Below are 14,135 nucleotides of genomic sequence, written 5' to 3'. Positions count from 1 at the left end.
GTGTGTGTGTGTGTGTGTGTGTGTGTGTGTGTGTGTGTGTGTGTGTGCCTGCCTGCATGCCTGCACTGGTGCTGAGGGCAACCAGGAAGATGGTGCTGAGGCATAGACACAGGCGATGATGGAATATGGGCCAGCTTGGCTAGCCTACAAAGAGCATGAAGCTATAATATGGTACGTAGTGAAGGGCTTTAAAGGTCAAAGGCATCTGTATTTGATTCTAGAAGTAACAGGGGCCCACAGGAGTAATCCCGGGTGGTAAGGACTCCAGGTGTTAGCTGCATTTTCTAGATGAGAAAACAGATGAAAATGAAGATGAAGTTCAGGTAGGTTAAGTTATTTGTTTATGGTCACGTGGCTAGGAAGCATCCCAGTGGAGGGTCAAACCCAGGAATCTCCTGCCTCCTGATACAACATCCCTTGTTTCATCAGCACCAGGTATCTGGGTTTCCAGCTGGGAAGCTCCATCCCCCAATTTAATATCCCATCTCATCCCAGTTACCTGATCGAGCAGAGAGGTGGGGACTTCGAGGGGCCAGAGGAGGCCCTGGGCGGGGTATTCGGGGAGGAGGTCCACTGGAGCATCGAACCAAGACCCCGGGGCTCAGCCGCCCATCATCCCCAGAGCCCTCATCTGATGGGGTCCGGATTTTGGACTGCAAGGAGAGATAGGACAGCAGACCAGTAAGATATGCCTAGAATTCTCTACCTTTTCAGTGTCCCAGAGGGAAACAATCAAGTTCCTAATCCTGGAGGGATCCCAGTATCCACTAGGAAACCACATCATCCTGTGTCCCAGCCCCTTGAGGGTCCCCTCTTTCCAGTCACCAGTCCCTGGGGGAGTTTCATAAATTGTCCCCCAGGCCCTAGGATCCCAGCCCCCATGTGTCCCCATGGTCTCACCTTGGGGGGTAGCGGGGGAGGAACATCCACTGCCGGAGTTGGGCTGAAACAGGAATTTAGTGTGAGGGTGATTTGGTATCAGTTTTTCTTTGGGGGCTCAGGGAATTGGGGACTGAGAGATCGGGGGTGTTGGAGTCTGGGATAGCAGGGAAGGTGCCTAGCAGGGCTAGGGTTGGCTCACATGTCCACATCATCATAATCGTTTTCTGAGTCATCAGACTGTTCCCTGAAAAGAAAAGAGCAAAAACTGAACGTCCCGGAAATTCTCCTTCCCTCCAGCTGTCTCTCTCTTCCTATCCACCTCCTCAGTCCCAGTCTCTGTTTGCCCTCTGTTCAGTCCTTCCCCTGTCTCTCTCCTATCCTGTCCCTCTCTCCAACCTTCCCAGTCTGTCTTCTCAATCCACCTTCCCCAGTGTCTTATTATCCCCCCAAGTCCCTTCTCTGTCCCTTTTTTGTTTTTTTAAGTCTTTTTGTCATCTCCCTCCAACCCTCCATCTCTCCTGGCTCCTCTAAGTCTGCCTCCATTCCTCCCTCCATGCCCTCCCCCAAGTTTGCCATTACTGCCGGGATTCCCTTACCTGGTGCTCCTGGGGATGCTGTCCCAGCTCCTAAGGTCAGGGGCCTGGCCAGAAGCCTGGGAGAGGAAGAGTGATGGGTTTTCCCCTATGAGTTTGTAAGCTCTTTGAGGACAGGCAATTTTTTCCTTTTACCTTAATATCCCGAGCACCTAGCACAATGCCTGGGCATGTAAGAATCACTTCACTTCTTTTTAAATGACTGATTAATTGGGGAGAAAGATTAGTGGGTGAAGAGAAGGGAGATCTTTCCAGGAGAAAGGTGAGAAGGAAAGGAAAGAAATCTCAAGGAAAGGGTTTGGGGAAAGGTAGAAGTCTAGGGGTAGAGAAGGAAACAAGAGAAGAAGAAAGTGGCTGGAGTGGCAGGGGAGGGGAAGGGCCATGCTCACATTGTCAGTTTGGGATCCAAGCTTCTTTGGACACAGTGGTCTGAACTTCATGTGCTGGCCTGGTGAAGGGGTGACAGTTATGAGGGAATGAGTAGACCTGGGGCTCTCAGGAAGTTGGGATGAAATGGGGGATGGGGTTGGGCATGGGATTCTGACTGCCCCCTTTATAGGATCTTAGGTTTCTGGCTGGGCAGTGGAGTTTGTGGCAGGACATGGTAAAGGGTGGCAGAGCTGTGGTTTCTAGGCTTCAGGTGGAAGGGACAAAAATTTGGGGGATGAATAAAAAATAATTTGGGGGATTAGACTCTGGTCTCTGGAGTTACTGGGAGTCAGATTTTGAGCATTTCAAGGTTTAAATGGTCCAGGTTAGGGAGGGTGGGCCTCAGGGGTTTGTTTAACTCACAACCTGAGTCCAGGCTGGAGATGCCCAATGAGCCAGCTCGGTGAGTGGAATGGATCCTCCGAGGAACGGCAGGAGGCTGCTGTGGAGAAGAGGACAAGGTGGGGGGACAGAAGCCAATGCCACCCCCCTCAAGCCAATAAAGCAGCCCCAGGGTGGCTGCTGAGGTGGAGGTAATGGCCATGGGACCACTGAGGCAAGCAGTCCTCACCTTCATTGATGTTTGTCCTTTATGGATATATCCAGGAAAGAAGGCTAGTAGAGGAGAGGAAGAAAAAGATTTGGAGCAGGGGACAGATAGGACACAAATGCTCCCACCATGAAAGAACAATGAATTAGAAATAAGGTCATAAGAAGAAAGACCCAGGTGGGAGGGTTTGGACCTGGAAAGGCCCTTAGAGACTGTCTAATCCCACTCCTTTTCACAGAAAGGGGAACTGAATCCCTGAGAGGATTGCTCAAGGTCACACAGCTAGTGAGTGGCAAAGCCAAGGCTTGGACCCAACTGTTCCTTATTCCTGGATATAGCATTCACTATAGCCCACTGGACCTGACAGGTTCAAGTGCTCTATTTCACATTTGTTATCTGTGTGAACATAGACAAGTCACCTCCCCCTTCCTGAGCTTTCCACTTGAAAAATGGGGATAATCTGTCACAATTGTGGAGTTAACCAGCCATGACTTTTGAGAAAATTAAACACAAAATTAATTAATCTGGTGATATAAAAATAAGAAGCTTTTGCCAAATGAAAAGCAATGAATACAAAATAAGGAAAGAGACAACTTGGGCACATTTTTTCATTGTTGTTAAACATTTCTGACAAAAATCTGATATAAATGTGTCAGTTTCTTCTAGATTTTGGATAACACTAAATGCCATTCTCCCACAGATAAGTGATCAAAAAATATGAAAAGGAAGTTCCCAAAATAAGAAACACAAATTATCAACAATCATGTGAAAAATATTCACAGTCTCTAATAAATTAAAAGAAGTAAAAATTAAAGCAATTCTTTGATTCCACCTGACCCCCATACAATTGGCAAAGATAATAAAAGATAATATGACTTGATAGTTGTGGGGATATAGTTAAATAGGTATTACTGTGTGTTACTAGTATAGCCCTGAATCAATTCAAACTTTTTTGGAAAGCAATATGGAACTATAGTGAGTTATAAAAATGTGAATAGTCTTTGATTCTGGTCAACAACTTAAGGGAGAGGTAGAGCCAAGATGGCAGAGTAAAGGCAGGGACTTGCCTGAGCTCTCTCAAATTTCCCTCCAAACAGTGTTAAAATAGTACCTCAAAACGAATTCTAGAGCAACAGAACCCACAAAATGATAGGGTGAAACAATTTTCCAGCCCAAGGCAACTTAGAAGGTCAGCAGGAAAGGTATGTTTCATTAGGGTGAGGGAGGAATACAGTCCATACCAGCATGAGCTGCACCCTGGCAAGCCAGCAGAAGGCCTTAGGGGCCACTTAATCAGAGGCAATGGCTTTAGAAGCTCTCAGTCCACAGAAAGTAAGGGAGTCAGACAAGTGGTCAGAAGTACATTATAGGGGATCTTGTGCAAGTGAAAAATGGGAAAAGAAATATGATTGATGCAAAAAAAAATCATGGAAAAAAGAGTCAACAGCTTGGTAAAGGAGCCACCCAAAAAATACTGAAGAAAATAACACCTTGAAAAACAGAATAGGTCAAATGGCAAATGATGCAAAAAAAAAAAATCCACTGAAAAGCAGAAGCAGACAAATAGGAAAAGATGTACAAAAAGATGTACAAAAATTTACTGAAGAGGAGAACTTATTAAAAAGCAAAATTGACCAAACAGAAAAAATATGTACAGAAATTCACTGAAGAAAAGAACTCCTTAAAAGTAGATTTGACCAAACTGAAAAGTAGGTACAAAAGCTCACTGAAGAAAATAATTTTTAAAAAATTAGAATTGGCAAGTGAAAGCTAATGGCTCCATGAGACATCAAGAAACAATAAAGCAAAAAAAGAATTTAAAAAAATAGAAGAAAATGTGGACTATCTCATTGGGAAAAACAACTGACCTGGAAGATAGATCAAAGAGAGATAATTTAAGAACTATTGGACTAACTGAAAGCCATGATAAAAAAAAAAGAGCATAGATATCATATTTCAAGAAATTATTAAGGAAAATTACCCTGATATCCCAGAACCAGAGGGTAAAATAGAAATTGAAAGAGTCCATCAATCACTTCCTGAAAGAGATCCTAAAACAAAAACTCCAGGAAATATCATAGGCAAATCCCAGAGCTCCCAGGTTAAAGAGAAAATGTTGTAACAACCAGACAGTAACAATTCAAATATTGTGCCATAATTACAATGACATAAGATTTAACAGCTTCTACATCAAAGGATCAGAAAGCTTATAATATGATATTCCAGAGGATTACAACCAAGAACCACCTACCCAGAAAAACTTAGTATAATCCTTCAGGAGGAAAATAGAAGATTTTCAAGCATTCCTAATGGAAAGACCAGAGCTGAATAGGAAATCTGACTTTCAAATACAAGACTCGAGAGAAGCATAAAAAAGTAAACAGGAAAGAGAAATCATAAAAGATTCAATAAGGTTAAACTGTTTACATTCCTATATGGAAGATGATACTTTTCATTCCTAAGAACTTTATCATTTTTTAAGGCAGTTAAAAGGAGAGCACAAATGTAAGTTGACTATCAAAAAAATAAGGGGTGAGAAAAAGGGATGCACTGGAAGAAGGAAGAAGAGAGAGGTAGAATGGGGTAAATTTTATCTCTTAAAAGAGGCATGAGAGAACTTTTATAGTGGAAGGGAAGATCAGGAGAGGGGAATAGTCAGTAAGCCTTGAACCTTACTCTCATTGGAATTGACTCAAAGAGGAGGGAATAACATACATACTCAGTTGGGTATAGAAATATGTCTTTCCCTACAGAGAAGTAGGAGGGGAGGGGGATAAGAGAAAATGGTAGGATTAATAGAAGGGAGGGTAGATTGGGGAAAGTAGTAGTAGTAAACAAAACACTTTTGAGGAGGGAAAGGATGAAAGGAAAGAGAGAGAAAGATAAACAAAGGGAGAAAGTATGATGGAGGGAAATACATAGTTAATAATCATAACTGTGAAGGGGATGAACTCACCCATTAAACAGAAGCAGATAGCAGAGTAGATTACATGATTCAGACATAAATTAGGGGAGCATGGAATAGTTTACCTGTCAGATCTATGAATAAGGGAAGAATTTATAGCCAAATGAGATAGAATTATGAGATGTAAAATGGATAATTCTGATTACATTAAATTAAAAAGGTCTTGCACAAACAAAACTAATGCAGCCAAGATTAGAAGGTAAGCAGAAAACTACCATGGGCAGAGGTGGAGGGGGATTTATAGCAAGCTTCTCTGATAATGGTGTCATTTCTTAAATATATAGAGAACTAAGTCAGATTTATAAGAATGCAAGCCATTCTCCAATTGATAAATGGTCAAAGGATATGATCGGGCAGTTTTTAGCTAAAGAAATCAAAGCTATCTATAGTCATATGAAAAAATGTTCTAAATCACTATTGATTAGAGAAATACAAATTGAAACAACTCTGAGGTACTACCTTACACCTATCAGATTAACTAATATGACAGAAAAGGAAAATGACAAATGTTGAATGGGATATAGGAAAATTGGAATACTAATGCATTGTTGGTGGAGTTGTGTACTGATCTAACCATTGTGGACAGCAATTTGGAACTACACCCAAAGAGCTATAAAACTGCACATATCCTTTGACCCAGCAATACCACTAATAGGTCTCTATCCCAAAGAAATTTAAAAAAAAAAAAGGAAAAGGGCCTACATGTACAAAAATATTTACAGCAGCTATTGTTGTGGTGGCAAAAATTTGAAAATGAGGGGATGCTCATAAATTGGGGAGTGGCTGAACAAGTTGTGATATGTGATTGTGATCGAATACTATATGCTATAAGAAATGACAAGCAGGATGCTTTCAGAAAACCCTGGAAAGATTTATATGAACTGATACAAATCAAAATGAGCAGAACAAAGAGAATACTATACATGGTAAAAGCAATATCATTTAACGATGATTATATGTGAAAGAGTTAGTCATTCTCACCAATATAATGATATAATATAATTCCAAAAGACTTATGATGAAAAGTGCTATCCACCTCCAGAGAAAGAACTAATGGACTCTGAATGCAGATTGAAGCATACTTTTTTTTTCTAAACTTTATTTTTCCTGGGATTTTTTTTGTTTGTGCTTTCTTTTACAATATGATTAATATGAAAATATGTTTGCATGACTACAAAATTGGAATACTAATGCATTGTTGGTGGAGTTGTGTACTGATCTAACCATTGTGGACAGCAATTTGGAACTACACCCAAAGAGCTATAAAACTGCACATATCCTTTGACCCAGCAATACCACTAATAGGTCTCTATCCCAAAGAAATTAAAAAAAAAAAAAAGGAAAAGGGCCTACATGTACAAAACCTATATTAAATTACTTGCCTTCTCAAGGAAGGAGGGGGAAGGGAAGGAAAGGAGGGAGAGAATTTGGAATTCAACTTTTTGAAAAAGCGCACATGTAAAAATTGTTTTTACATGTAATTGGAAAAAATATTAATAACAACAACAAATGGGGGATGGGGGAAACCTATGTACACAAATATGCCTAGCAGCAGTCCACAAATATTCCTATTTCCAGCCCCATATCTCCATCTCTCTGTAGGGTGTTCTGCAATCACCTCATATACTGTAATGTGAATGTAAATTTGGAAGATCTTCCCTGCCCCTAGGCTAAAGTGCACCTGAAGCCTGGGGTGGGAAGCTTGTTTTTCAGTAGATACTTCTTGATTGGCCAGTGAGTCAATAAGGTTGTTACATTCTCTGAGCCAGGAGAAGGCTATATAAGCCCTGATGTGTAGCTTTGTTTTTGGGACTCACTTTGAGAAGTGTTCTGTGATTTGATCTGAATTCTGGGAAGCCGTTATTGAGAGTCCCCCGGCTTTGAAAAACCCAGAACGTGGAAACCCAGATGTTGACTGGGTATGGATGTAATGGTTAGACAGTTTGGAAATCTGTCTACTTGATCTGTTTCTGTCTTGATAATTCTGCCTGTATACTTTGAGGTTCGGGGTGCTGACCTTTTTCCCCTGAACAAGGTAAATGATATATGTCTGACTGATTAAAGTAAGCTTGTTAACCCATTTTGAGTTGCTTTCCTTTAACAAAGCAGATCCAAGAACCTGTGGTAGCTGCAAACCCTGAGGACGCTTGGGGTGCTTGCTGCTACATATACATCCAAAACTTCCCTGCCCTAGCCCTACGCCTCAAACAGACCAAGGCCTCCAAACTTACTTCTGAGTGCATGAACCTCCTCCTAGCCACTAAGGCTCATCTTTTAGGCATCTGTGACCTTTCCCTCTCTCCCTCACCCTAACCTCCAACTCCAGTTATCCTAGAATCTGAAGGCTGGAGATCTCAGTGGCCCAACTGGATTCCTTCTTGAATCTGTCTCTCCAAGTGGGCATACATCCACTGCATGGAGATGCCTGCTAAGAGGCTGGGGTGGCTTCTTTATCTTGAAAACTTTTGATTGCCCTCCAGATTGGGAGAAAATCCAAGGCCAGAGGGAAAGGACCATGGAAAGCTGGAAGTGGCAGGGCAGGGGTGGGGAGAGCCCTTGAGGTTGGGCTGAACTCAGAGGTCTTTCTAAAGGGTAGAAGGACAATCCAAAATGAACACTGCTTGGTAGAATGGAAAGTCTTCAGGAAAGAAAGAGATATGAGAGGAACATTTAACCCCTGCTGTGGGAAGATGATTAGCAGGGCTTGGACTATATATAGGAAGAAGTAAGGAGAAGCCTGGAGCTTTGGATGCTGAGGCTGGGTACGTAGAGTGAGGTTAGATAGATGACAAACTAATTCTATATATAAAAGTACACGTGTGTCTCAGTCGGCATTCAGAGTCCTTAAGTTCTTTCTCTGGAGGTGGATAGCGCTTTTCATCATAAGTCCTTTGGAACTGTCTTAGATCATTGTATCGGTTAGAAAAGCTAAGTCTTACACTATTGCTGTTACTGTGTACAGTATTTTTCTGGTTCTGTTCACTTTGATTGCATCACTTCATGTAAATCTGTTTCTGAAATGCTAAACATTCCATTCCCACTTAAGGCAATACCCATGGTCCTCTAAGGGAGGAACAAATGTTTGAAGCAGGTGTTACAGTGGCATCTGCTTGAATGATACTTCCCATTCACCCATGCCTATGCCTGGAACTCTTCTCACCTCAGGTTCTTCCTCCTCACTCTCAGCCCCCAAAGGGTTCTTCCCTGGGTTTCTCAGTTTCTCCAACAATTCCAGAGTCAGGCTCCGTGACAGTCCTGGTTGGGACACCAACTGGTGCTAGGGGTGGAGGGGAAGGGTCAAGGTTGGAATGTGAAAACGGGGTTGAGAATGCTGGGACTGGGGTTCTGCATGTAGAAGTCTGTGTAAGGAAAGGTGGAGGAAACAATCCCTCAAGTCTTCCTCCACAAAGGTCAGGTGTCAGGGCATCATCTCTCAATGGGTATCATAGAGGACTTAGAGAAAGGTAACTGAAGGGGAAGAGCCTTTAAGAAGCTGATGGTTCCTAGGTGGGATGCTGGGAGACCTGGAGGGCAAGAGTTCTGGGGAGGGGGATTCCCAGGGAAGACCACCGGAAAGAATTCTGGCTAATCCACTGCCAAACCTTGCCATGTCTACCTTCACATCTCTCCAATATATTCCCTTCTCTCTGCTCACACAATCACCACCCTAGTGCAAATATCACCTCACACCTAGACTATTGTAACAGCCTTCTATTGTAACCCATCTTGCTGCCCCAAGTCTCTCCTCACTCCAACCTCCTCCACTCAAGTGACAAGGTGAGTTTGTCTGAAGTATAAGTCTATGTCACGCTCCTACTCAGCAAATTCCACTGGTTCACCATTATCTACAGAGGAAAACATCCAGTCCTCATGACCTGACCCCTGCCTATATTTCCAATCTTCCTACACTTTACTCTGGTTTTCTAAAGGTCCTTGGGAAGAAACAAACAATTTAGGATTGCTTTTATTTCTTGTCTCCATCTTCCAGAGTCATTTTGTCAGAAGATTCTCTAAGTATAACCATCTCCTTTCACAGTCTCCCTCTCTGCTTAGTAAAGACGTATCAGTGTGTAAAAATCCAGACTTCTCTGACTTGTAGTTTCACAAACAATGCCCTTCAATGCTGGCTGATTCTGGAAGCACATTCCTGAATAATTAATATAATAACAATACATATATAAAGAATTGCCAAATCATTCTATGCTATATATAATTAATAATAACATATAACATAAATTATTATTAAATAGATAATAACTAAATATAACCACACATATATAATTGCTAGTCTGGAATATCTCTCTTTCTATAGGATTCCAGCACTGGGAAGGTCATCAAAGGCATTTCTCCTATGGTATCTCCAATAAATGGTCATCCAGCCTAGCTTGAAGAACTCCAGTGAGGTGAGCCATCCCACCTTGTTTTGTCATGCTTTGTTATGCAGTCCAAATTCCATATATTGCCCTGTCCTTGGTCACCAACAATCTCTTCATTACTAAATTCCAGTGGCTTTTTTCAGTTCTCATTTCTCCTGACCTCTGCAATACTTGAGCAATCACGGGTCCTCCTTTGATAACGATCTGTCTTGGTTCTTGTGCCTGTCTGACCTCTTTTGGAGCATCAGCCCCCTCCTACTCACAAAGCAAGGCTCTGTTCTGGATCCTCTTCTCTCCTTTCTCTATACTATTCCTCTGGGTGGTCTCATCTACTCACATGGGTTCCATCATCCTCTTTAAACAGACAGATTCCAGAGCTAGACAGTTAGCACTACTTGACTCCTAAACTCCAGCCCTGCATACATATTGTATCTCTTTTGTAGGATGGTGGCTGCTGGTGGGCAGGGACAAATTGGTACCCTTAGCTATGCTAAACTAAATCTAATTGAAACCCCCGACATCTATCCCCTGCTTCTGCTTTTGCCTAGTCATTTTGAGGCAGGGATTCAGGGGAGTGGGCTGTGGGTACATATGGGCACACATCTCACATTGAGCATCTTGGCAGCACTGGGACGTTTCTTAGGGTTCTTGGTGAGGGTGACTTTGACGAAGTTGTGGAAGGCAGCTGACCTGTAGGGACAAAGGATAAGGGCTGCGTCTGTCAAGGATGCTCTAGGGAGCAAAGAAACACCCTAGTTCCCAGGTTCCAGCTTGAAGTTCCCCCTACCCACCCCAAACCACCAATGGCCTTCCCGGGCCTAGGGTCTCCCCCTCACCATCGACCCTTCTCCTTCAGTCTGGGGGGCTGGTATCCACTTTTGGTCATGAGGAAAAGCACTCTAGGAAAGATGAAAGGATAAGAGGGGGTTGAGGACCCCACTACTGGATATCTCCTTCCTCCTTAACTTCCTCTCTTAAAGCCACTGGTAGGGAGGGGCGCAGTTCAGGGGTCAGACTAGGGAGGGGGTTCCTAGAGGGTTGGAAATAGGGTATTCTGAGTTCAAGTGGGGGTCCCTGGAGCAGAAAATGGTGGAGCCTCATATGCTAAGCATGGAGCCTCTAAAAGACTTTGCATAAGGGTTCCCAGAATGGACATGAAGGCTCCCAAGGTCTAACATCAAGGGTGGGTGTGTCTTAAGGTCTGAGCACTGGAGGGCTCCTAGGTATGTCTCAGGGGCAGGGGCCATACCTGAGAGGGTGCACGTCAAACATCGGAGGCTGTAGTTCAGCCATTTCAATGGCTGTGATCCCCACAGACCAGATATCACATAGCTCTGTGTACCCTCCCTTGAACTCCACAGCAGCCACTTCAGGGGCCATCCTGGGGTACAAGGACACAGACTGTCAGAGACAAAGGGAAAACTCAAAGGAGCCTTTTAAAGATGGGATGACACAAAGTAGAGAGACGGAAACAAGCCAAATTAGGTGGGACAGGCCTGGAACACAAGAGCCAGATGCCTGCAGAATTCCTGGAGCCATCAGTCTTTACTACCCCTCTGCTCTGATCTGGTCCCAAGCTCCTCACCAGTAAGGTGTTCCAATGAAGGAGAGACGTCGAGCCAGGGTGGCCCCTATTTGGGCTGAGATGCCAAAGTCAGCTGGAAAGAAGGAAATAACAGTAGTTTCAGGTCCTCTGCCTCTCCAGATCTTTTCCCATGGCACCCCACTGGGCTCTCCCAGCCCCACTCACCAAGCTTAACCTCTCCATTGTCATTGATGAGAATATTTGCTCCCTGGATTGGTGGAGGGGCACAGGAGAGAAAAATCAGGCCTTAGTCAAGCAATAAACATTTATTAAATGCCTGCTTTGTGCTAGGCACTGTGCTAAGCACTAAACTCTCTCTCCTCACATGCCTCCCCAAGCCCCCCTCCTCACCCTCCCCCAAAGCACCTTGATGTCTCTGTGAATCTTGCCCTGGTTGTGCAGGTAGGCCAGACCCTGGGGAGAACAAGGGGAATGGGAAAAAGAGAAGGACTGGGGTTACCCAGAAGCCCTTCCCCTGCAGTTCTTTTTGGGAGGTCAGGGAGTTTTGCTGAGGTTGGAGATATTATGAGATTGGGGTTAGAGGGAAAAGGAGGTTGGATCAGGGGTCCAGGAGGCTGCAATTTGGGGGACTGGGGGAATTCATTAAACTTCTACTATGTGCTAAGAACCAAGGATACAAAGATAGAGTTAAGCAATCCCTCTTTCATGCAGTTTACATTTTTCTTGAGGGAAAGAGCAGACAGACAGATGAGTAAACATCAAATGTTTGGAATAACGAAAGGGATGGGGCCAAATCTGGTGTAGGAACCTCCCTGGAGAGGAAACTCCTTCTACCAATGCAGGTTGGCACTTTCTTTTTGACTCAGTCTTAAGAAAGTTTGGCTGGACTAATATGGAAAGAGGTTTTGCATGACTTCACATGTCTAATTGATAGCATATTGCTTGCCTTCTCAATGGGTGGAGGAGGGGCCGAAGGGAGGGAAAGAATTTGAAACCCAAAATTTTTTTTAAAAGAATGTTAAAAGTAAATGTAATTTTTTTTTAATTTCCTGGAGCACTGAGAGGTTAAGGCTCTTGCCAATGAGTGCCAGAAGCAGAACTTGAACCCCAATACAACACTATATACAAAATAAAGACAAAGAGGAGGGAGAAGGGGAAAGGAGAGGGGGAGACAGAAGGGGAAGGGGAAAGGGGATCAGAAAAGGGGCATCCTCACCTGGAGTACCTCTCTGCAGATGTAGCCAATCTGAAGCTCAGAGAGAGGGCCAGTCACTGCAACAGACCCCCCCCCCCCCACCCCAAGGGTCAGGGGGCTGAGTCACCCCTCAGGCAAGGGCAGAAGGAATGGGGAGGAAGGGAAGGGGAGGGAGCAGGGTTAATCAATCGGTAAACATGTATTTATTGCCTCCTACATGCCAGGCACTGTGTTAAGCACTGGGGATACACAAGAGACAAAAGGCAGTCCCCGCCCTCAAAGGAGCTTCCAATCTAGAATGAAAGGCAGTAGCACAGGAATGAACGGGGGATGGGGTGGGAAAGGCTTCTTGTAGATTGGAGAAGGTGGGATTTCAGTTTGGACTTAAATGAAGCCGAAAGGTCAGTAAGTAGGCTGCTTCTCCACCTGGGGAGGGTCCCCTCCCCCCTTCTGCCTACTTACTGTGGTATATGTCTTGGAGTGAGCCAGCGCCACAGAATTCCATGCAGATCCATAATTTCTGAAGCCTGGGGGGGAAGAGGGGGAGGGAGAGGGGAAAGAGGGCAGGGATAGGGTGGGGGGGAGGAAGGAATAGAATCAGCCAAAGTAGGTTCAGGCATAGGGAGGCTGAGTTTAAGGCCTTATCGAGAGAAATGCCTTGGCATAGTGTTGGGTCTCTTCAGCTTTAGCGAGACCAGGATATGGATACTGGGAACATCAGTCCAGTTGGGAGCCTGATTGGGGTGAGGGAGGAGGGGAATCAGGAAAGTTGGTCTGAGGGGTTTTCAGGAGCCCAGGATCTGGTATGAGGGGTTAAGAGATTCTGTCTGGGGATCCAGACAGTGTAGAAGTTGAGAAACCAATCTGAGGATTAAAGAATTGGTCCTATTTTGGAGAACTGGTCTGAGGGTTAGGAAACTGGGGTGGGGGGGGTTGAATAATCAGTCTAGGGGTAAGAAAGCCAATCTATGGGGTGGGCAGCCAGTCTAAGGGGTCAGAAAGGTTAGGGTGGCCCTGACCAGAGGTAGCTGCCATGGTAAGCCACAATGTTGGGGTGTCGACAGGTCCGAACAATGAGGATTTCCCGATGGAGGGTGGTAAGGTCATCATCTGAAGGGAGAAAAATCGTCAGTATGTATGTGTGTCGGGAAGGGGGGGAGGAGTGGGGGGAACAACACACTAGGTAGCCCAGGTCAAGGGTTGGGAGGGGTGTCAAATCTCAACCTCACCTGGTTCTATCTTCACCATTTTCAAAGCTGCTAATTCCCCTGTCACCTTGTCCCGAGCCTGGGAAAGGGAAGAGGTAATGGGGGGGGAAGGGAAGAGCAAGATATATACATATATATATAAACGCAGAACAAATGAGCAGAATGGTGTATGAATACCCCCTCTTCCTGGTAGCTCACTCAGAGCTCTCCTAAAAGCCCAGACACCCAAGAGAAAGTCCTGGGATAGAAGGATGAAGAGGGAGGAGAAGAGAGCTGATCTTTGGGACACCTGCCCCAAGCCCTTCTAGAAACATGAATCTCCCACACACACACCCCCTCCCCATCTCCATCCTCAGCCAGTAGTCATCCACCCTCCGAAAGAGAAACAAGT

The 14,135-nt window shown here is 44.4% G+C and overlaps 1 protein-coding gene across 1 annotated transcript in view; it reads right to left on the bottom strand.

Moving 5' to 3' along the window:
• MAP4K1 (mitogen-activated protein kinase kinase kinase kinase 1) overlaps positions 1-13,918 on the bottom strand; it is an 18,528-nt gene extending 4,610 nt beyond the window's left edge. Inside the window, exons 1-17 of the mRNA XM_069078541.1 lie at positions 13,766-13,918; positions 13,556-13,646; positions 12,999-13,063; positions 12,558-12,613; positions 11,747-11,794; positions 11,546-11,588; positions 11,381-11,453; positions 11,045-11,176; positions 10,632-10,694; positions 10,404-10,485; positions 8,580-8,696; positions 2,268-2,346; positions 1,865-1,923; positions 1,479-1,534; positions 1,082-1,126; positions 901-943; positions 500-653 (exon numbers count right to left, since the gene is read on the bottom strand). Coding sequence (XP_068934642.1) covers positions 500-653; positions 901-943; positions 1,082-1,126; positions 1,479-1,534; positions 1,865-1,923; positions 2,268-2,346; positions 8,580-8,696; positions 10,404-10,485; positions 10,632-10,694; positions 11,045-11,176; positions 11,381-11,453; positions 11,546-11,588; positions 11,747-11,794; positions 12,558-12,613; positions 12,999-13,063; positions 13,556-13,646; positions 13,766-13,784 — 1,225 coding nt within the window. The 5' untranslated portion in view covers positions 13,785-13,918. The remainder of the gene's footprint in view (positions 1-499; positions 654-900; positions 944-1,081; positions 1,127-1,478; positions 1,535-1,864; positions 1,924-2,267; positions 2,347-8,579; positions 8,697-10,403; positions 10,486-10,631; positions 10,695-11,044; positions 11,177-11,380; positions 11,454-11,545; positions 11,589-11,746; positions 11,795-12,557; positions 12,614-12,998; positions 13,064-13,555; positions 13,647-13,765) is intronic.
• Between the last annotated feature and the right edge of the window lie 217 nt (positions 13,919-14,135).

Source organism: Petaurus breviceps, unplaced genomic scaffold, assembly GCF_028583685.1.
Source record: "Petaurus breviceps papuanus isolate PSGF00001 unplaced genomic scaffold, PetGlider_PUasm1.0 91041, whole genome shotgun sequence".
Lineage (NCBI taxonomy): Eukaryota > Metazoa > Chordata > Mammalia > Diprotodontia > Petauridae > Petaurus > Petaurus breviceps.
The sequence above is the reverse complement of the archived record's forward strand: the minus strand, read 5'-3'. Positions and strand labels throughout refer to the sequence as shown.